The sequence below is a fragment of the Mytilinidion resinicola genome, assembly GCF_010093595.1.
Source record: "Mytilinidion resinicola strain CBS 304.34 unplaced genomic scaffold BDZ99scaffold_16, whole genome shotgun sequence".
Lineage (NCBI taxonomy): Eukaryota > Fungi > Ascomycota > Dothideomycetes > Mytilinidiales > Mytilinidiaceae > Mytilinidion > Mytilinidion resinicola.
In genome coordinates, this window is record NW_022985452.1 from 738431 (window position 1) to 758401 (window position 19971).

At 48.4% G+C, this 19971-nt stretch overlaps 7 protein-coding genes across 7 annotated transcripts; 3 read left to right on the forward strand and 4 right to left on the reverse strand.

Annotated features, from left to right (window-relative positions):
• Positions 1-824: 824 nt before the first annotated feature.
• Positions 825-2222, forward strand: BDZ99DRAFT_394489 (uncharacterized protein; the record flags this gene model as incomplete). Its single annotated transcript, XM_033715898.1, has 2 exons — positions 825-1598; positions 1683-2222. Coding segments are annotated over 2 exons (1314 nt in total), but the record flags the coding sequence as incomplete, so codon positions are not given.
• An 816-nt stretch (positions 2223-3038) lies between these two features.
• On the reverse strand, positions 3039-4628 carry BDZ99DRAFT_479661 (uncharacterized protein; the record flags this gene model as incomplete). Its single annotated transcript, XM_033722270.1, has 2 exons — positions 3039-4142; positions 4215-4628. 2 exons carry the CDS (start codon positions 4626-4628, stop codon positions 3039-3041), a joined length of 1518 nt encoding a protein of 505 aa, XP_033573369.1.
• Positions 4629-7094: 2466 nt separating this feature from the next.
• Positions 7095-7406, forward strand: BDZ99DRAFT_348577 (uncharacterized protein; the record flags this gene model as incomplete). Its single annotated transcript, XM_033714467.1, has 2 exons — positions 7095-7155; positions 7201-7406. Coding segments are annotated over 2 exons (267 nt in total), but the record flags the coding sequence as incomplete, so codon positions are not given.
• A 1471-nt stretch (positions 7407-8877) lies between these two features.
• BDZ99DRAFT_573923 (uncharacterized protein) lies at positions 8878-10067 on the reverse strand. Its single transcript, XM_033728331.1, has 3 exons — positions 9722-10067; positions 9510-9674; positions 8878-9456 (listed from the first exon to the last, which is right to left on the reverse strand). Exons 1-3 carry the CDS (start codon positions 9894-9896, stop codon positions 9188-9190), a joined length of 609 nt encoding a protein of 202 aa, XP_033573371.1. The 5' UTR covers positions 9897-10067; the 3' UTR covers positions 8878-9187.
• Positions 10068-10867: 800 nt separating this feature from the next.
• BDZ99DRAFT_479663 (uncharacterized protein) lies at positions 10868-12838 on the reverse strand (the record flags this gene model as incomplete). The annotated part of the gene is made up of 6 exons (XM_033722271.1): positions 10868-11550; positions 11822-11946; positions 12001-12104; positions 12160-12411; positions 12462-12697; positions 12730-12838. 6 exons carry the CDS (start codon positions 12836-12838, stop codon positions 10868-10870), a joined length of 1509 nt encoding a protein of 502 aa, XP_033573372.1.
• An 876-nt stretch (positions 12839-13714) lies between these two features.
• BDZ99DRAFT_465985 (NAD(P)-binding protein) lies at positions 13715-15506 on the forward strand. Its single transcript, XM_033720668.1, has 4 exons — positions 13715-13833; positions 14132-14336; positions 14389-15118; positions 15175-15506. Exons 1-4 carry the CDS (start codon positions 13794-13796, stop codon positions 15238-15240), a joined length of 1041 nt encoding a protein of 346 aa, XP_033573373.1. The 5' UTR covers positions 13715-13793; the 3' UTR covers positions 15241-15506.
• Positions 15507-16038: 532 nt separating this feature from the next.
• BDZ99DRAFT_501246 (uncharacterized protein) lies at positions 16039-19603 on the reverse strand. Its single transcript, XM_033723795.1, has 3 exons — positions 19465-19603; positions 17052-19417; positions 16039-17000 (listed from the first exon to the last, which is right to left on the reverse strand). The coding sequence occupies exons 2-3, from the start codon at positions 19293-19295 to the stop codon at positions 16218-16220; spliced, it is 3027 nt and encodes a 1008-aa protein (XP_033573374.1). The 5' UTR covers positions 19296-19417; positions 19465-19603; the 3' UTR covers positions 16039-16217.
• Between the last annotated feature and the right edge of the window lie 368 nt (positions 19604-19971).

Here is a 19971-nt window from a genome sequence, read left to right on the forward strand (position 1 = left end):
TCTGGTTTTGAACGGAACTTGATGAGCCCGTAGCCCTGCGCCTTTGCATGCTCTCTAAGCACTTCCTCGGCTTCATCTAGCGTACAGTAGGACCGTGGCGGTGGTGGTTTGAGGGCCATGGTGAGTGTATTGAGGAAGTTGAGGATCAGGATGTAATGCTTTGTGGCCACGCCGCACTTGGAGAGAGCATTTGGAATTAGTGAGAAACGTAAGCGAGCGAATCGGAGGCCCCGGAGCACTCCTCCGGACCAATCAGAAGATCAGACGTAAGAAGGGTGTATACGGAGTAGAAAAGGGGTGTACACCGAGTAAATATAGGGTGTACATTTAGCAGCGCCCTTAAGGAACAGCGTGTTATCTGACTAAACCCCAAGCGAGTTTTCCCTTCACGCTTTTGCGCCTTCGCGCCTTTGCGACCGCTGTGCTCACACGTCGCAATCTTAAAAGGCCTTTCCCGTCCATAGCTCGATTTTCAGAAAGTCAGCTTCAAGCTATCAAAGCTAATCCCATCAAGGACGAGCTCGATTCGTTTCGCGATACGTCGACAAATACCCGTGCCAGCGTCAAGGACGCGCCGAACTACGTCGAGCAGCTGGCCATAGACTCTTGTAAGTACCGCCTTCGACATAGCTGGAAAAAATATAGTGCTTAAACTCATCGCAATTTTGCTGAACCTCCCGGCCGCTTCTGTCCTTACCTCGGAGAATGGGACGGGACCGTTCAGCGGAGCCCTTTTCTCCCTTGGTTCACAGGTCACCTCAATTACTTTCAACGTTAGACAGGCCATTGAACTCGTGGAATCTATTATCGCTCGAGCCGAAGACCTAATTGCTCTTCATCGCACTCTATTACATGAGCATCACGACTTTTTCTTAGCCTCCCAGCACCCCTATGCGTCTCCTGCATTACGCCGTCTTGCATCTACTTATAATATGCCGGTGCGGATGTGGCAGCATGGCATCTACTCATTTCTTGAGATTCTCAGACGTCGACTCCCGGAGTCATTGGATTATATGTTGACTTTTATCTATTTGGCCTATCAGATGATGTCCTTGCTCTATGAGACTGTTCCGACCTTCAAGGAGATTTGGATTGAGTTTTTAGGAGACCTTGCTCGCTACCGCATGGCGATTGAAGATGAGGATATCCACCATAAGATCTGGAATAGAGTTGCAGCACTTTGGTATTGCCAGGCTGCAGATCTGAACCCTTGTAGTGGTCGTCTATACCATCATCTGGCCATACTTGCGCGCAAGTATCCTCTGCAGCAGATCCACTACTTCTCCCGCTCTCTTACCTCTGTTACTCGCTTCGCGGCCGCTCGGAAGTCGACTATGACGATGTTTACCGGATCCGTCTCCGAATGCTCTACAGCCGTCTACGCTACATTCATTACAGCTCATAAGATTCTCTTTGAGAAGGGCGTTGCGGCTACGTCTAGAGAGTGTAGTAGGACATTTATCAAAGAGTTAGATGATCAAATTGGGCGAGCTGCAGCACAGTGGAAAGACCAAGGCGTTTTTGTCGCGTTTACCAACATCGCCAGTGTTTTCGACTATGGCTCGGACTCGCCCTTGCGCCTCATCTGTAAGTCACATGTTGGGAAGAAGTTACACGAGTTGTCGCAGCCACGCAAGGAAAAGCAGTCCAACGAAGTGGATCAGCCACACGAGGAGAAACAGTCGATTCTCAGAGCGGTCGGTTCAGATGACATCTCGTCTCAGCTATTTGAATTGTCTCAAGACGACTACTTCTTATCTGCCCGCTATCTCGCATTTTCCACGTTGAGTGTTGCCCTTCAACGGGTTGGAGATACCAACGTGCTTCCACATATTCATATTATGCTTGTTTTCTTTGCTGCCCTTTCTACTATTCCATCTGCTTCTGTAATCGCTACGGAAGCACCGTGGGAAAAGCTTGTTTCATTCCTTAATACACTATCACATTCCATTAGGGCCAAGGGTGATCTCTTTTCTGACGAGCCCAGCCCTCTACCTGAGGACTATTATTTGCGCGGACAAATTTGGAGCCAATGGTATTTCCCGGAAGGCTGGTTTCGCGAATGCGACAAGGAAGAGCGATCTTTTGCTCTTGAACTTTCTTCAACGACTGAAGAGCGGAAGAAACGAGTCTTGCGTCTAAGTCACCGGATTGCCTCTATGACATCCAATTGCTGGATAAGTTATGGTGAATCATCGTGCCTATGGTCCGTCGGATCTTGAAAGGGACGACGTGTTTAGATCAGAGTGCAGGCTCAGGGAAGAGGTTTCTGGCCTAACAATCTTCATATGTCTGCATTTCTAAATCGATGGAATTTGATCTCATATCAGATGTAGGCTCATCTTATGCGCCGGAGGTGTGCCGGAGGTTCCTCCGGCGTGCTGCAGTCAATTAGAGGCTCAGGATCAAGGCGTGAAGGTGAGACGAGAGGAGAGGTGTACGTGCAGCGGAAAGGGGGGTGGATGTGTAGCGAAAAGGGGGTGTACATTTAGCGCCGGCCGATTTAATTTCTAATCTATGTGACCTTTTTCGAACCTGTTTGACAGCGCCTCCTATCCGCGTGATCGCAGTCTTCGGTCTGATCCCTTTGCTATCTCAAGCCTTCTCTTTACGGGAAGCTTAAGTCTGAACGAGACACCCCGAAGCTGCTCCAGCCAAGTTTGGCAGTCATCATCAGATGCTTTACTACCTTGCCAAAGGTAGTTACTGATAGATTGGCAATCAATCGAGTTCATATCCGCGAGCTCGGGCCTAAGAATGGCAAACCATCGCACAAAGTACTGCAATTGTGGGTCGGTCATAGCAGAGTATCTCGATACGATTAGTATAAGGGCTGTGACTCGTGGAATGATAGCTGCTCACTCTGAAGGCTGTATAGCCCATCGTAATGATGTATAATGCACTCCCGCAGATCTGAACTTGAGCTCTAAACTGGCGCCTTGGACTTTAGCGCCCGGAAGGACCATTAGTATACGGTAACCAATCCGTGTGCAGAGGGTTGCCAGGACTGTTCCGGATTGGACGTAGTGCTTGAGCATTTATCGCTGGTTCTCATCGAAAGTCTGCTCAAGATCCTTCGAAATTTGCTCTAATACTCGGGTATCAGTCCGCATGCCCTTCTGCGGAAGGGGAAGTAAATTTTCCCCATTATTTGCCATCCTCCTGCGAATGTTCCGGGTTTTCTTCATTTCTTTCTGTATGCGGATAAACTCGCATTGGTATGTTCGAGCAAGATCGACCAGAAGAATGCGCCCCTTAAGTGTAGCTATATGGAGTTCCTCGTCATGTATATTGATTTTGCGCAGGCACTCTGCTATTGCTTCATTAAATGTAGGTGAGCTTAGGGGGTCTTTGCGAACCTGGCCAAGAGCCCGGTCTAGACCGCTAATCAAACCGTCACCGGTGCATTGCATGATCATCTGCAGTGTCCTTTCCCTCTTTTGTGGTGGTAATGGCTGACTTGCCCCTTCATCTTTAAACGCCGTTTGAAGAATGCGACAATGTTGGCTGTCTTTCAAATCTTCATAAAAGAAATCTTCATAAAGGCGCGTCAATGTATCGGCAGCAACAACGGGATTGTCGTGGCTTTTGTAGACAGGAGCTGGTACGATGGGAAAAGCGTCAGAAAATTGAAGAGATCCGTTGTGGCTGTTGGTGAGAGCTTCTCTCTGGATATTAGCGATGCATCCCTGATAGAGCATCTCGAGATATCGTATTCTCAGGTCGGGCTGTTCTATTTGCGGATACTGGCCTAAATACTTCTCCAAGGAGAAGCAGCACATAGCTATAGATGATTTCCCTTGCAGCATGTGGTAGCGCGTCCGTATTGCGCCTGGGGTCCGATCCGGGAAGAGTTCAAATATCTTCTTCCACTCCATAGCCATGTTGTTCCTGTACGTGAGTAACCGCAGGTCGTCCGACTGTAACCACGATACACGCGTTCGTGGACGGAAGCGCATTTCGCCTCTGTTGAACCTCGGATCAGGGCTCATAGCATAAGGCCTGTATTCCGTCTTGTCTTTGTCTTCGTCTCCATCGTCGTCCTCGTCCTCTTCGCTCATGTAGTTGTCTGCATGGTCAGCGTCATAATTCGCAGCATCGCTGTGAGGATTGCTCTGGTCTGCACTAAGCACCGTCCGGCTCTGACGAGGACGTGAATCTGATGCACCATCGTCAGATTAGTATCCCAGTAACAACCATGAATCCTGCGATACCTGGGTTATCCGGATGACTTGGCCTCTCTCTCCAAGAATGCTGGTGGCAAGCGCTATTGGGTCTAGAGGTAGTTTCGACTTTTTACAACTGACAGTTGCTGTTACAATCGACGAGGCCTTTGGTATGGGGTAACAAGCAACATCGGTTATCTGGTAGGCTGTGTTGGTGCTGAGTCCATCATTGGGTTCACTAACAGCCTTCGTTCTTGGAGAGGATGTTTGTGGGGAGCTAGACCGAGTCGCCCTGTCCGTTCTGGGCCAAGACAGATGTTGTGATTGGGATGAAAGTACTTGTCGAGACGTCTTCGTACGCATCGCGCTCCAATCCTGTGGTCTAAGAGTGGCTCGTGACGTGCTGCACCCCTTCTTCCGGGAACGGCGATTGCTTAGTTCACATTGCCGAAAACTTGTCATTGATGCGTCGTTAGGACTGAGTTCACCCTCATGGCTCCCCTCAACTTCGCCATCGCTGGCGTCGCTGTTATCTTCACCCTCCTCTAAATACGGACTGAAGTCTTGATCGCCCGCTCTTCGTTCAGACGGAGAGATTGATTGTCTTGAGGAATGCAGCAGCTCCTGCTCTATCGCGCCCTCGTGCTGTTCGCCATCACCGCCATTCTGTAAATTAAGGAGGTCGCTTCGAGATAGGTTGGAGGTGTTGGGGAGAAGAAGATGAAAATGTTGAGCTTATTGGCCCAGACTCTCACGAGTGTGCTAACTGCTCCACCAGCAAGGCGGAATCGATTCTCTCCCGCATCTCAACTCCATGTGTTACCAAGCCCTTCGAACGCCTACATTTTGACATGATATTCGGAAAGAACGGCCTAGGAGACGCCACAAAAGCAGTACAATTCTTCTGTGAGGCTATGAAGATGCACAGAGTCGGCAAAATTGCTACTCTATCTCAGCTCGGCCAAGCCGTAATTGATGAAGTAATACAGATAGGGAGGAGAGTCAACACCACCGTACGTTTCCTTAAGCTTGATGGATAACGTTCACTGGGCCCAGAATTCTACGCATGGGCACGTTCTAAAGGCCTCACAATTGAGAAGTCCTCTGCATATAACCGTGATCAGAATAGAGTAGCCGAACGCTCAGGAGCTCTCATTATTGAGAAAGATTGCTGTTTACGTGAAGAGTGCAATCTTTCTGGACATCTATGGCCGTAAAGAGCGTGGCGGAGAAGCGTGGCGGAGAGAGAGGGCGCGGTGCTGTGGAGTTCTATAAGACTGCGGCCTATCTCCTTAATCGCACGCCTACGGCAGCTCTAAACTGGATAATACCATAGACGGCAGACACAAAGCAGCTACTTTTTGAAAAGAAGGGCGAACACTCAACTTATTCGTTCTAGAAAAGTACAGATTTTGGATTTAAGCCGCTTAATATTGCATTTAGAAAAGCTCTCTCTCGGGAGAAACAATGGGATTTAGCTGCAAAATTCAGATCTCCAGAAGGCTCGACGCTTCGACGGTGGTTTAAAGACTTGGAAGACTAGCGTAATGTATTCTGGTTTGATTTTCCATAGAGGAGATAATTTGAAGCTTTCTTGCGTACTTTGTTCCTATCTATAGGAACCCTATATATGCCCTCTATATTTCTTCAACAACGAGATATTTGACTAGAATAACCCCACTTTCCACTCTTAAGGTGTATGCTTGTAGTATCCGCGTATAGAGAACTGAGGGGTGTTAACAAGACATTGGAATCTCTCCTTTCCAGTAAGGGTTTATTGGAGAGCAACTGCGCTTTTCTTTTGCCCAGTATTTAGGTCAATTTGGTGTATGTACCTGGGAGAGCCTTGGGTATCAAAGCCGGTGTCAAAAGTAGCTGGAAAGTCTACTAGGTATTTTTGTCGGTATATCGCGGACCTGCTCTGCAGATATCTAATAGTTTCGAGTAGCGTGCACCAGTGGCCTAAGGTTTTGATCTGGAAGTCTGATTTTAAGGCCTATAAGTCCATACCAGTGAGTAAAGTCCACCCATTCACGTTTTCGTGCCGGAGCTGATGTCCAAGCACCTCTAGATTCGGAAGACTAGCATTGGTGCATTTAGCCTCGTTATAGATATCCTTGGAGCTGAGGGCATCAATTACTTCATCAACGGTCCAATGCCATGGATCTTTGCCGGCCGTAGCTGGCGAGTCATTTTCGATGCGCTTTGAGGCCTTGATCTGATGTTCCTGAGCATGCCACTGCGTAACGCTATCGGCGTCGTGCCCTCGCTCGGGAAGGTATAGCCTTTCGGATCGATCCATGGAAGGGCCGCTTTCAAGTACACCTTTCAACCTCATACTGGCCATTAGGCTTTTGTGGAGATAAGGTAAAGGTTTTTGCGGTTCCATTATTTAATAGCGATGGTTATCTTGCTTCTTTTCATATTAACGATTTAGGCTTGCGGAAAAGAAAAATCGTTTCGCTACTTGGCTGCATATGGCAAAAAGAAGGCTATAACTCACCTTTTCCCGGTTTGAAACCCTTTGAAGTTGCTCTCAACCTAAGATACTATCTCCTGGTTCGTCTCAGTGTTGAAAGATTATCAAATGAGACGTTGACAGACGCGGCCAGGAAAGACAAAGGACTCCTACTTGTATAAATAACTTCAACTCCCTGATTTGAATTAAAGTACCTAGTTAGGGGGTGCTATCAGTAAATCCTCTTGCAAGTCGGGTGGTATGGTCATGGGACCCAGTTTTAGGCTTTTTCGATATTGTCGAGTTCGGGACCATAATAGGACAGCAGAGATCAAAGCTAGGAGGAGCACATTTTCGAAGACAGGGCTGACCACTTCAAGCAAAACACTGACCTTCTTAAAGGGTGAAAGAGGTTTGGCACTGCTCGTAAACCTAATCCCTGCTCAATCGCCATGGGCCCTATACGATAAAGTAATGTAGAGCGTCGACGGCTAAGAGAGGAGTGTCGAGAAAAACTGTCGAAACACATTCGTAAGATAAAGATCCGTTTAAAAGACTGGGCTAATCTGTCTTTAGAACGCAGACTGAATATTACTATCAGGCCGTCAGAAGTTCGGCTTAATCCCAGTGCTACTGATCCCTATGCTTGGAAAATTCTGCCGGAGAAAGAAGGGCTTCTTTCTAAAATATTCTCCAAAAATATAAGCGAACATTCTATTGGTGCTTATAGAGAATTGTGCGAAGAGGTTGGTATAACATTTGAAGCTGTGCCCTCAAGTACGCATAATATAAACGCTCTCGACTCAATCGTGTCGGTATGAAAGCACGCAATATTGGATTCTCCCATTCTAACAACATATACAGCTACAGAGCCCAGATATTAGCTTTAGCGCGAAAATCGACCAGCTTAAGAAGGAAAATGGTAATCTAGCATAAGATTTATGCAAGTCGAGAGAAAGTGCTATCACAGAAGCGGAACGCCGACAGCTAGCGGAAGATCAGATCCGTCAGCTGCATGACACTAACCAGCAACTTCAAGAGCAGATTCGATGTCATGAAGTCTCTATAGAGTACTACAAAAGCAGCATATCGGCGTGTTTTCAAGGGCTCGACAAAGTGCTCCCTCTATTACAGGAGCTAAAGGCAGGAGTATCCTTAGGAAGTCACAGTCTTTAGAGCGCCAGTGCTGCCGATACGGTCCAAAACATCGGAGTAGCTCCCGCACCTAAAAACTCAGTGCTTAGCAGTGCGTTGTATACGGGCTCTCACGCTTGAAGAGTTTCAAATGTTTAAAATTCATTTCGCTAGCCACGATAGCTGTCAGCACCTGTCTCTGACTCATTGTCCGCCACGCAAAAGTTCGTCTTGGGATATCAAGCAGACGCGCCGTGGACCCCGGGATCAAGGTCGACGTGCTGAAGGTCATCTTGAGGGAGAATTACCAGCGACGTGGAAATAGACAACAAAGTCAGTGATATAGAATAAGCCGCGGAAGTCGTCAACAGGGTGGCGAGGTATTGAGGTTCAAGTACTATACTACCAATGGACGGAATGTTTGTGGCATGGCCTTTATGGCCAGCGAGATCGAACATGTTCAGGCGGAAGCTGGTTATCAAGTAACTGTTTGGGGACTTGAATGCCAAATAGAATTCTACAACCTCACGAAGGCGGCATCGTAAGAGAATTATAGTATTAGGATGTCCCGCGAATTTTCTGAGTATTTAATGAGACTAAGTTAGCTCGATTATAAGCAGATGTCCGCAAAGCGCATCTAAAATGAGCCGTGACCATAAAACTACCGGGAGCAGCTTTTAACATCTAACTTAAGTTAGCGGTCTAATTAATTAGATAACTTTCTAAATTACACAGATGTTATAATTTATAGTAGCAACTTCCAGCGTGCTCGCACGGCGTTGCTGAGGTTGGTGAGAGCGTGGCGCCATGGAGAGAGCGCGATGCTATGGACAGAGCGCGGTGCGATGGAGAGAACGCGGTGCCATGGTGGGCGCGTTATCGCTACTCTCATCAAGAGATACATTAAGAGTATTGTCAAAATCGCTAGTTCTATTGCTATCAGTGCTGTCAGAGCTGTTAGAGCTGGCATCGAAGTATTTAGCTTGGATGCGGCTAGCTATCATAAAAGTGGTTGTAGATAGTCCAGTTCATAGTGTTGAGTTGCAGACTGTAGCATCTGATTTAGGGCGGAAGACGCCGTACACAGAGGATAAAGACGCCCAGGTTTGCTACCAGATTGCTTGCTGTAGATGATTGTTATTATCTAACATATGGTTCTACGGCTTAGAAAATGTGGAATAAAGATGGAGTGAATTGACGGTAGAAGTTTCGGCCAGAATAACACACCGGAGCGATCCAGCCAACCTGAGCGTGGTGACTAACTCACGATAGCATGTGTCCCTATCGGAAAAGGGCATGTGCGCTTATCGAAACGGCATGTGCCCAGAAGGCTGACCTTTCATAAGGTTGATAGATATCCACCTACAACCCTCTTCCTGCGAACTTGATATTGTCTATACCAATACCAATGTTTAACCAGCTCCCCCTCTCAACAGTTTTCTTCTACCTCAGTAAACCCCATCAAGACTGCTCCGCTAATTGTGTCCTTGTGGTCGGAGAAGAGTATTTCATTAGGTGCGGACTTAACTGGCTCCCTTAGGTCTAGAATCGATGGATAATACATCCACGTGATATCGAGATGACCGTTCGGGCGCAATTTTTCAACTCTGGCAATTTCTGGCAGATCGCGTTCATTCGTTTCATCCTTGTCGCATGCGACAATGATATAGTCGCCAGGGCGAACTTCCTGCCCACCATCTGCAGGTCGTTAGCATAGGGAAAAATGTAGTGACGTGAATGGCGGTTTGTACGTGTGAGTGGAAGACAATCTACGCGCTTCTTCCTATCGCGTGCTGGACGAATGCTCTTTGGTTGCCCACTCTTAAGTGGTTCCGCTTGGCGGTTCTGTTGAGCACGTCTCCTACTACAGGAGAAGTCACTTTTGGTTGCATGCTGCACCTCTACCTCTCTCAGCCCTACATCACAGTTAGAGGTGACCTAAGTGACGATAGTTGCAACATACCGTGAGTCGAAATTTGATCTCTTTCCGATTGATGGCCATGCAGGAATCCATCCCTTTTGTGAATAAGGTTATCAAGTCTAGCAGCACCAATTATCCCACCTAGCGTGCGGTGCGAACTAGCCCGGTGAGAGAAGTTCCGTATATGTCTGGTCACCCTCTGGAACAGGCTGATCATGTTGCGAAGCTTCCATGTTTTAATGATTCGAGAGCAGCACTCCGGCCTCGTCTATAGCGGCTGCACAAGAGTCGATTTCTACGCTAATAGAGTTTTCAGGAGCTGTTTGATTGCCGGTAGTGTTAGTTCCAGCGGCCAGAGCATCATCCGTTATGTATCTCGCAGCATCGCCTATGACCTTGATTAGAAATAGCGACCATATTAAAGTTTGTTAACTTTTGAGCCGTAGAACCAATAGAGCACTTGCCTTGTACATTAATAACAACCGTAACTTCCACCACCTCAGCATCCTCAAGATCTGACGTTGACGCCCTTCGAGGAAGATCGATCGGAGTTTCGTCGGCCACGGACGATAGTGGTGTGCCGGTACCAGAGCGCCCATCTTCAGTCCAGGTAGTGTCCACTGAGGTGTTAGAAGGCGTAGAGCAGCCTGAAAAGACCGGGGATCGGTCCAATGACACAACTTCCATAATTTCCATCGTTTTGTTGATGAATAGGTACTCCCCAGAGTCATCTGGCTTATACCGATGTGGTTTTTTGGTGGCTAGTTGAATTTCTTCGCGTTGCGCTCGCAGTCTTTTGCGCGGTTTCGCTTTACTTGCCATGTCAACGCCGTGAATGTCTTAAAGGTGGAATTCTTTCTCCAAAACGGAATCGAAGGACGTAGGACAGCCCGACACGAAGCGGGGGCACTCGATCAGTTCGGGCCTGTTACCTGTTTTCTGTAGTTCCCATTGCTCTAGTTTCTTTTTCTCTTCTTCCCTATAGTTTCTAATATATATCAACCATTTTGCTTTATGGAACCACTAATAAAGCCGCTGATGAGGCTTCAATTTCTTGTCTGCCATACAGTCTGGGCAGTATCCACAAGTGGCGAGAACTCCATCGTAGATAAGTGGATCAAACTGAACAGGGAGGCTGATCGGGTGGACAAGGCAATGCTCGCTCCATTCTTTATCGCCAAAAACCCACTAGTTGCAGAGAAAGCAAAGCTCAGCAAAACTATGCTGCTTCTTATAGCAGTCATATATGTGCCTCCAGTCGTATTTGCGATCAATTTCTTTGAACTCATCCTCTGTGCAAGAACACTTTTCTGGTTCTAAACCGGGCCTGAATTCAACTTCCGAAGTTTTCTTGAGCAGCGACATCATGTCTCGTAAGACTGAAATACCTAACTCACTCCGTAATGTGGTTTCCTCGAAAAGATTCGTCGCAAGACGATCGCGCTCCGGCATCATAAACCGGCATCGATCGAAGATAGTATGATGATACTCTGGCATATTGCTGTAGGGCTGGGTTTTCTGCCACCTTTTAAGAGTGTCGTCTTTTAAGTTGCGCTTCTTTTGCATCGCCTTCTCCAGCTCCTTCTTATCCCCCTTGTCCTCACTGAACACAATGTCTGCTTCAAGCTGACGATATTCCTGACTCGTTTGAAGCTTGTACATCTCCTTTGCGGGAAGCCGCTGGGAGAGACATGGATTGTACGGTATGCTTATTTCGAGGAATGCTTCGCTCACTATGTCTCGCCTCTCTTTCCTAAGAAAAGTTGCTTGACCGTCTACACCGCTTTCACGTGGCCGGTAGTTGTTGGTGTATGTCCTTGGATTCAAGTGCGCTGCAGCCCCCATTCTTTCAGACTCCGAGTAGTGTTTATCTGTATCTGTTAGTGGCTATAAGAATACCTTAGGGATACTTCCATCAAGTGCCTGCTTGAGTGAGAGCGTATGCTCTAAAGTCGTGCATTGTTGGAGGCGCCGGCATTCCAGCACGAATGCCACAGTTACGAATCCTCTCAGAAAATGCCCTTGCAGTTTCAATGCAGCCATCTTTTGTAGCGCTTATATAGAAGGGAACATCAAGCAAATCATGTCTCCACGGTATAAAACGAGCAGCAGAATTCTCTGGGGGTACAACAGCATACAGACCTTCTATTGTGTTGTGATTTAGGTTAAGGAATGCCTGAATATTAAGCAGGTTGGCCAAATGCTCAAGAAGAGGGTTAAAGCAGAGTAGGTCAGGTTTACGGCCTTCTGCTAAAGAGTTTTTGGGCCTATAAAGATATGTTAAACTAGATAATCTTCTAGAAGGTCTTAGACAATATTACCTTCTACTATCGAGAGCATCTGTTATGTTCTTCGCATCTTTAGTATGTCGAATAGCAAGCTCCGGCTGCCGGTCTTCATTCCAAAAGCATATAAGCATTACGTCCTAGTTGAATACAGAATTTAGTATATTGGCACAAAATACATCTCTAGTAGCTTACTTTGTACTTCAAGCCTCGACCAGTACCCGTCCGGGCGGTAGATTCAACGTACTCGCCAATGCGCGAGATAGTAAAGATGTTCGATTTCAGCAAGGCCCAATCACTAACTCTTGTTCCAGGTTTGATGCCTTGATAGTGATCTCTCTGACAGGTCTGCATCCCATAGTCAAGGAGATGGCTTGCGTTGGCATATCTACGTGGTCGCTTTTCCTTAGCAAGAGGGATTTTGATCATCAGAACGTTGTAGATATACTAACATATAGGGTAAGTATAGAATAAATTTTTCAATCAGGCACCCTTACGTTTGTAATGCTTTCAACCAGATCGCTGGCGATCTCACCATACCCTCGCCTCCATGCTGCCGTAAAAATATTCCAATAATTTCGGACAGTCTCTACGCATGCATCTAGTCCGTAAATGCCATTTATCCCCTTGGCTTGGAGATAGATAAAGTGTTGCAAGGAAGCCTCATCGTGTATAGAAGCACCAGGCCTCTCGTTCTCGACAAAACTATTCCAATAGTTTAGATACAAGCGGACTATCATTTCTTTTCATATAATGAATACTTACAGAAACCAGTCGTCCAACGTCTTCTAATGATTTTCCTCGGTTTTCGGTTGAAGACTCGAGGGGTGCCGTTCTCCATTGACACAAGAAGGAATACCTGGGTCACGACCATTCTCCTCTGCTCTCTGCAGAAAGGTTTTTCGAGGCCTCGGCATTTTCAATCGATTGTAGTTCCATAGAGGGGAATCTGCTTGAAAAAGACGAAGGGCTAGTGTAAGAAAGCAGAAGCCTGATTATATTTTGGATACCAGCGAGGAGGCTGCTGAGCACGTCTTTGAATGGCGCCCATATTTGGCCCAATTTATGGGTAGCCTCGTTTTGGGCACCCGCATGTTGGCAGGCAGACTTCCCCTGGTGATGTAGCGCGTAAAGTTGACAAAAATTCGTCGGCACAATGACTGTCCGGTGTATGCGCAAAGGACAAGGCTAAACCGAGTTGAGCTGCAGAGGTGAGGTGAGCGTGAGCACCCTGAGCAAGCGGCGGTGCAAAGCTGAGCAGGAGAGCCGAAGTTGAGCCGGACGTTATTTTCGTAATGAAATAGGATTACGGCGCTAACTTAGGGAGGAACTTGGAGGCGGTCAGTTTCGACCGTACACTCGCGAGGCCATCTATGGTAGCTGCAGGCAGCTCTATGTAGATCGGAATTGAAAGGTCGGAGACGTTTATGCGAAGTTCAAGCGCCGCAAGCAGTGGCAGAGGAGGGTACTTAAATCTATGGCGAGGCAAAGTAGTCTAGGTAGGTCCTGACATTACAAATCGGCCTTGTGGAAACGGAGATAGAGACAGGACGCGGAATCGTACTCCGCCTCATATTCAAAATATCAGCGGCATGCCGGCTCGACCTTCCCATAGGAGCCTCTCGTCAGGGCCGTTCACCCCACATTAACATCATTCAAGCGAATGACGGCATGATTTACTTAGGCTAGAAACGACGCGGAGAATATGCCCCGCTATACGCGAAACTTTACCCCTCCACATCCACTGTCAACATGTATAGAAGCTTCAGTCATCTCCCATACTCAAATTAGAATTTCGGATAAAACTTTTCAAGGCCACTCACATCGCAATGGCAACAGACCAGCTTGGTGTAGCTCTAATCGGTAGCGGTGCGTCCTTTTCTATCTTGTCATGCGGAATGAGCCTTTTTGCGGCCACTTTTGGTCTTTTGATGCAGTTCAAAATTTCTCTGCCCGTTCATTTACTAGACGGTGCTCTCTGCGTAATGGCACTAGTTGATTGAGTAGTCTTGAACTTTTCGCCTTGTTCTTCTGAAAGAGTAGTGAAAAACTCTGGGCAGTAGCAAAGAACTGCAGAGATTTGTTCGTCTTCCAGGACTGAACCTTGACCACTCTATCGCGCTATTCAATGTTAAAGTCATTTTCTGATACTGTCCCTCTTCTCTAGGACTCTTCGCGCAGGAAGAACACCTCCCCGCCCTCCTCAGCAACCCATCCCTCAAACTCGTCGCCATATACTCGCGCAGCCTCGCCTCGGCCAAATCCCTCTCAAAAGACTTGAAAGATGTAGATCTGTACAGTGAAGACAGCGGGGAAGGGAAGGGATACGCAGATCTCCTGAAACGAGCCGACCTGAAGGGCGTCATCGTCTGGTAAGACCACTATGCTTTATAGATACGTCTATCATCTAACAGCAACCCCCAGTCTCCCAATCCCCAACCAGCCTGCATTCATCAAACAAGCCCTCTCCGCCGGCAAGCACGTCCTCTCCGAGAAGCCCGTGGCCCCGACCCTCGCCGCCGGCAAAGAGCTCATCGACTGGTACCGCTCCTCCATCCCCGCGAGCACCATCTGGGCCGTAGCCGAGAACTTCCGCTACTTGGATACGTTCCGCTACGGCGCGGAGCAGATTTCGCAGCTGGGCCGCGTCCTCGGCCTGCGCGTCCGCCTGGGGCAGATGGTGAAGCCGGGCGGCAAATGGTACGAGACTGCTTGGCGCAAGACACCGGACTACCAAGGCGGCTTCCTTCTGGACGGCGGCGTCCACTACATTGCGGGGACGCGGGTGCTGCTAGGGACCGCGAACGCGATTGTGCGGACGAGCGCGCACAGCCAGCAGCTACAAGAGCACCTGCCCCCGGTGGATACGGTGGATGCTACTGTGAAGCTGGCTAGCGGGGCGACGGGGACTGTGTCGATAAGTTTCGGGACGACGTTCAAGAGCAACGAATACTCGGTCGCGTGTGAGAACGGGATTGTGTCAGTGTTGCGGGGAAAAGTTGTTGTGACGAAGGATGAGGCGGATGAGGTGAAGGAGTTTCCGGATGAAGGCTCGGGAGTCGCGCCTGAATCGAAGGCTTGGGGTGAAAGTTTGGTTTCTGGGAAGCCGGACACTAGGCAGATACCCGAGGAGGCGTTGGCAGATTTGGAACTTGTTAGTTGTCTCGCGGCTTTGGTTTTTCGGTTCACGGTTGGGCTAACACGCAATAGCTGGAGGCTTTCCTTAGGAGTGGGGAACAGAACGGGGCGCCGATTGAGCTTAAGTACTCTGTCTGAGGTCGATGCGAGGTTCCATGCCGTATATGATGTGGGAGTAGATACGAAAGTGTGGGTGGGGAAACTTTCAGAAAGAGGGCGACGTTTGTCACGTGATTCACAAATTATCAAGATTCGAGCTAGCGTCCGTCCCCTGGGTGGCGCAACACCCACCGTGCCCCAACATATGAGGGGTACATTGACTTCAAACAACTCAAGCTCTTTGCACACATCGATATATCCCATAATTCTATATAAGTTGTGTGCTATAGCCATCCTATAGCCCTTGGAACCTCTCCCACGGAAAAATTACGTTCGCATCGTCGCCTTCGCGCCTGATTTGCGGAGAGCCTTCTTTTATAGCGTAACCGAATTCCGTTGCCACAGCACTACTACCGAACTCCTATTGCTCCTAATGCTTATAAAAGGGCCTTATCCAAGCCTTAGAACCTCGCTACCGTACTGGGAAGTTGTTATTAGCCTTATGGCTGCTGTCGCACGCAAATTTATGTAAGGTCGCTACCCTGGTCGGTATTTCTAATTAAAGCACTTACCGATTCTGGCTAGTATAAAACGACTCCGCCTGTCTTACATAATTTACTTATGTTATCTAGTAAGCCAAGCTTGTGGCTGAGTATAGCTGATCGGGCCTTGGTACCCACCTTATATTAAGCATTATTAGCCCAAGCACGTGATTTGCCACGGTACAAGAAGGTACTTGTCTACCACAGCTTAAACTAATAAGAATGTGGCCGGAGCGAGTCGGCCTGTCCTCCGTGCTAGCGTGATCGATGCGTCCGTCTGTACTAATATTTAAGTGGCAAACCTTTCAACATGCGGTTATATAATTAGCTATCTTGTCTCCTAATTAGAGAATGCTCCGCGGTAGCGAATTAGGAGGGTATATATTCACCTCGATCCCCGGGCCCCTCTATGAAATAGAGATATAAAAGAAATAAAGGTAATAAATCATCTCGACACAAACGCTCTAGCCTATGTTAGGCTGACATGTCGAATACCCAGACTCTTCCAGTCCCAACACCAATTCCAATTCTCTTCAACACTGCTGCTGAACATGATGGCCGATACTCCGACGGTAGCCATACTAGCTTCTTAGAATCACATGTTATCCATGTCCTATCTGAACTTAACGCCAGGCCTACGTATTCTGGAGTCTGAGGATGTGTCGCAATTGGTGTAGGAACTAATCCAGTTGCACTAATACTGATAGTCCCACTTGCAGTGTAAAGATACGAACCGGTGGCGTCAAACGATATGTTCTCGAGCACCCTGCTGACCTCGAGCGTTGATAGGCAGGCGCCACTGCTTGCATCCCAGATCTTGACGGTACCGTCGTACGACGCCGACGCCAGCCGGGTCGAGTCGTGAGAGATGGCCACTGACGTGACAGGGTCGCTATGGCCCTCGAGCGTTGACAGGCAGGCGCCGCTGCTTGCATCCCAGATCTTGACGGTACGGTCGTCCGACGCTGACGCCAGCCGGATCGAGTCGTGAGAGAAGGCCACTGACGAGACAAAGCTGCTATGGCCCTCGAGCGTCTGCAGGCACGCGCTCCATTCATCTCCTATAGACGGCTTTATCTTGATCTGACTTAGCTCTTCCATCTTAAAAAGACTTCTTATCTGGCTGCGAGCTGGACTAAACAAGAGTGCGGACGCATATGCCTGTAGAGGACTGTTTTCTATTGCCCGCTTGTGATACATGATAAACCGACGTGCGTCTTGGACTAGTTTGACTAGGTTGGATGTATTTGCTCCTCCCTAGGTTGTGTTAGCGTTCAGTATACATAGCGCTTTTAATCTAAAAATTACCTCGATTAAGGCCTCTAGTTTCGCCATAGAAACTAACCCCTCTGACATGCTCTTGCAAAGGCTAAGAGCCTCAAGCCAGTACAGGTACTTCTGTCTTACGAAGCTGTCGACAGTGCCTCTATCATGCAGTGCGACCCGGTAATTGTTAGAAAATCTAGGATTCCACTCACAGAGATGATCAATCCAGTAAATACACGAATAGCGTAACGCTGCTAACGGGTCTGGGTCTGGCTCCTTAACCTGCTCAGCAGGATACCCCAACGCACCGAGGCTGTAAATGTCTCGTTGTAGTATCCTAGACATATTCTGGAGCGATCTTGAGAAAATTGTGTGGTGGAAGTCTTCCCTGCTAGGTGGAAAGATGTTGTCTAAAACCTTTTCGAGTAAGAAGTCCTTTGCTGATTGATGTACAAAATAGACAATTCTGTCTCGAACCGTGAGAAACGAGCCGCAAAGGCTAATGATCTCCTGCAACTCAAGATCATCGACCGCGTCAAGCAGCTCAATAAGAGATGCCAGCTCTTGCAACATAACAGGTCGGTAAACAGTTGCGATCAAGGCCAGGATCTGCTTGCAGAGATCTGCGTCGTCTGAATTGCATATTTGGTCCAGCATTCGCCTATACAGAGAGTCCAGCCCAGGTGGAAACGCTCTCAGCTTCGCGAGCACCTTCCGTCGTGGTATTTTCTTAAGATCTTGACACACTAAAGCTACCCAGAGGAAGGTGCCATCTGCGTTTGATAATAGGTGGTGCTGCACTAAGTCTCTTGTTTCACTATCGTACTTCTTTTCTTGCACTAGTTGAAGCACCTTCTGCTGGACAAACGCGCCAACAGCAGTAGAAACAGACTCTGCGTTCAGCTCAAGGCTCAGCCTTACCCCGTGTCCCGCTCTTGCGAGCTGTGCCTCAATGTCTGGCCAGTTGCGGCTAGAGACGATCCACTTGATGCGAGGGGATGCAGAAGACTGCTGGGCGATAAAGTCTAGCAGCCTCGGCAGGTCCACTACACACTCGTCCAGCACATCGATAATTAAATACGTTCTGCTTAAACTTGAGTCCTGCAGGATATTCTCAAATATCTCGCGCAAGGCAATCCATGCGTTTGCGTCCTCAAACAGGGGTTTGCCTGCGTGGTCGTACTTCTTCCGAATGTGTGACACAAGCGAAGGCCGCTGCCTGACAAGCAAGTACAGGAGACCTCGCAGCACGGCTGTAGCACTATTGATTCGTACATCCGTGGCTTGGCAGAAGAAGTATGCCAACAGATCTTGGTGAGCAATAGAGTTGTTTAGCTCATTGATAATACCGCAGAGCAGCACGGTTTTGCCTTTGCCAGGATCCCCTTTAATCCAGAGCAGTTGGTTCTGCTGGCTTTCGTGCCATTGTTGAAAGTCGGGGTTCTGAAGAATCCAGTAGTAAGAATCCTCTAGCAAACCACCCTTTGTGTCTTCAATGCGCTTCTTGTCATCGCAAGGATCAGTGAGGCGCAAGTCTTGGATACATTTCTCCAGCTTTGCAATCTCGTCCGTGAGCCGTTTAAATGCCGTGGCTGTCCCTTCGCCATAAATGGGCACTATGTAGACGTCGAAAATGCCCAGCAATGAGTACGCTTTATCTTCGCCGAATTTGGTATGGCGGTGTTGAATCCACGAAAATCGCTCGTTGACGCTAAAATGAGATAAAGGGGCTCCTTGGAGCGCTAATTCTGGAACATTTGTTATGTCGCGAATCTGTTGCATTAGAGAACGCTTATCACCAAGTCGCTTGCCTTCCCGGGAGAAGAACTCGACCGAACAAGGTGCAAGAAGTTCTTGAAGCGTCCAACCACGCGTAAACCAGTTGCTTCTCCAGAAATTCAATTCCCATGGCTGCGGATCAGACTCATCGTTGGTGCCAAAAGGAGGGTTAGAGACATCCGAAAGATAGGCGTAGCATCGAGACGAGTTGCGGTACCAGCGAAACATGGAGTTGATAGCTCGTGAGAGCTCAGCGGTATTCGTCTTGTCAATACAACAGGTGTCTATCCAAAACCATTCCAGGCCATCTTGTGCAGTTTGTTCTCCACAGAACCAGATCTTCTTATAGCCAGGCTTGTCCCTGCCAGCGCCATTTGTGAGATCTTCGAAGGTGACCTCTTCAGTATCTGCTCCCCACGTATGCGAAAGTATAGCATGAGGAATAGCCTCGTTGCTGAACTGAGTAAGACTGAAATCGCCATTATCGCAGCGTCGTAAAAGACGCATTGTTTCGCATAGAGCTTGACAGACAAGCGGTAGGAATGGATCTCAGTCGGGTGCAAACGCGGCAGCCTAGCCGAAGAGACGAGACGGCGGCTGGCTCTTCTGCTGGGCATAGCACCCCTAGGCTATTGAAGTCAGCAAGAAAACGAAGAGATAGAACGCGGATTTATACCACAGAATCGCATCTGATTGCGAGGCCGCGCAAGAGTGCTGTGAGCAACTTCTGTTCTGCTTTGCCGCGTTTTTGGGTTGGTAAAAGAGGGAGGGGAACAGCTCAGCTGCAGGCGGGGTGGGGGCTGATCATCGGCGTGGCGCACTCCTGGACGAATGTGCTCATATACAGTATCCCCCCCTGTACGGGCTGCGCAGGTTAGTGCTGGACAAGGGTTTTTACAGTGTAATTGACCCTTGCCCAGCACTAACCTGCGCAGCCCGTACAGGGGGGGATACTGTACATATTTCGGGGCGGACGAACGCCTTGGTGATACTAGCAGGGAGGACGGCCGACCCGCTCCGGCCATGACCTTGTCAGCTCAAGCGGTGGTACCTTCTTGTACCGTGGCAAATCACGTGCCTGGGCTAAATAGTGCCTGATCGGATATGTACATAAGGTGGGGTGCCAAGGCTTCCACTTACGGGTGGGTAAATTTTGTAGATAGGTAGCGACCAGGTGGCAACA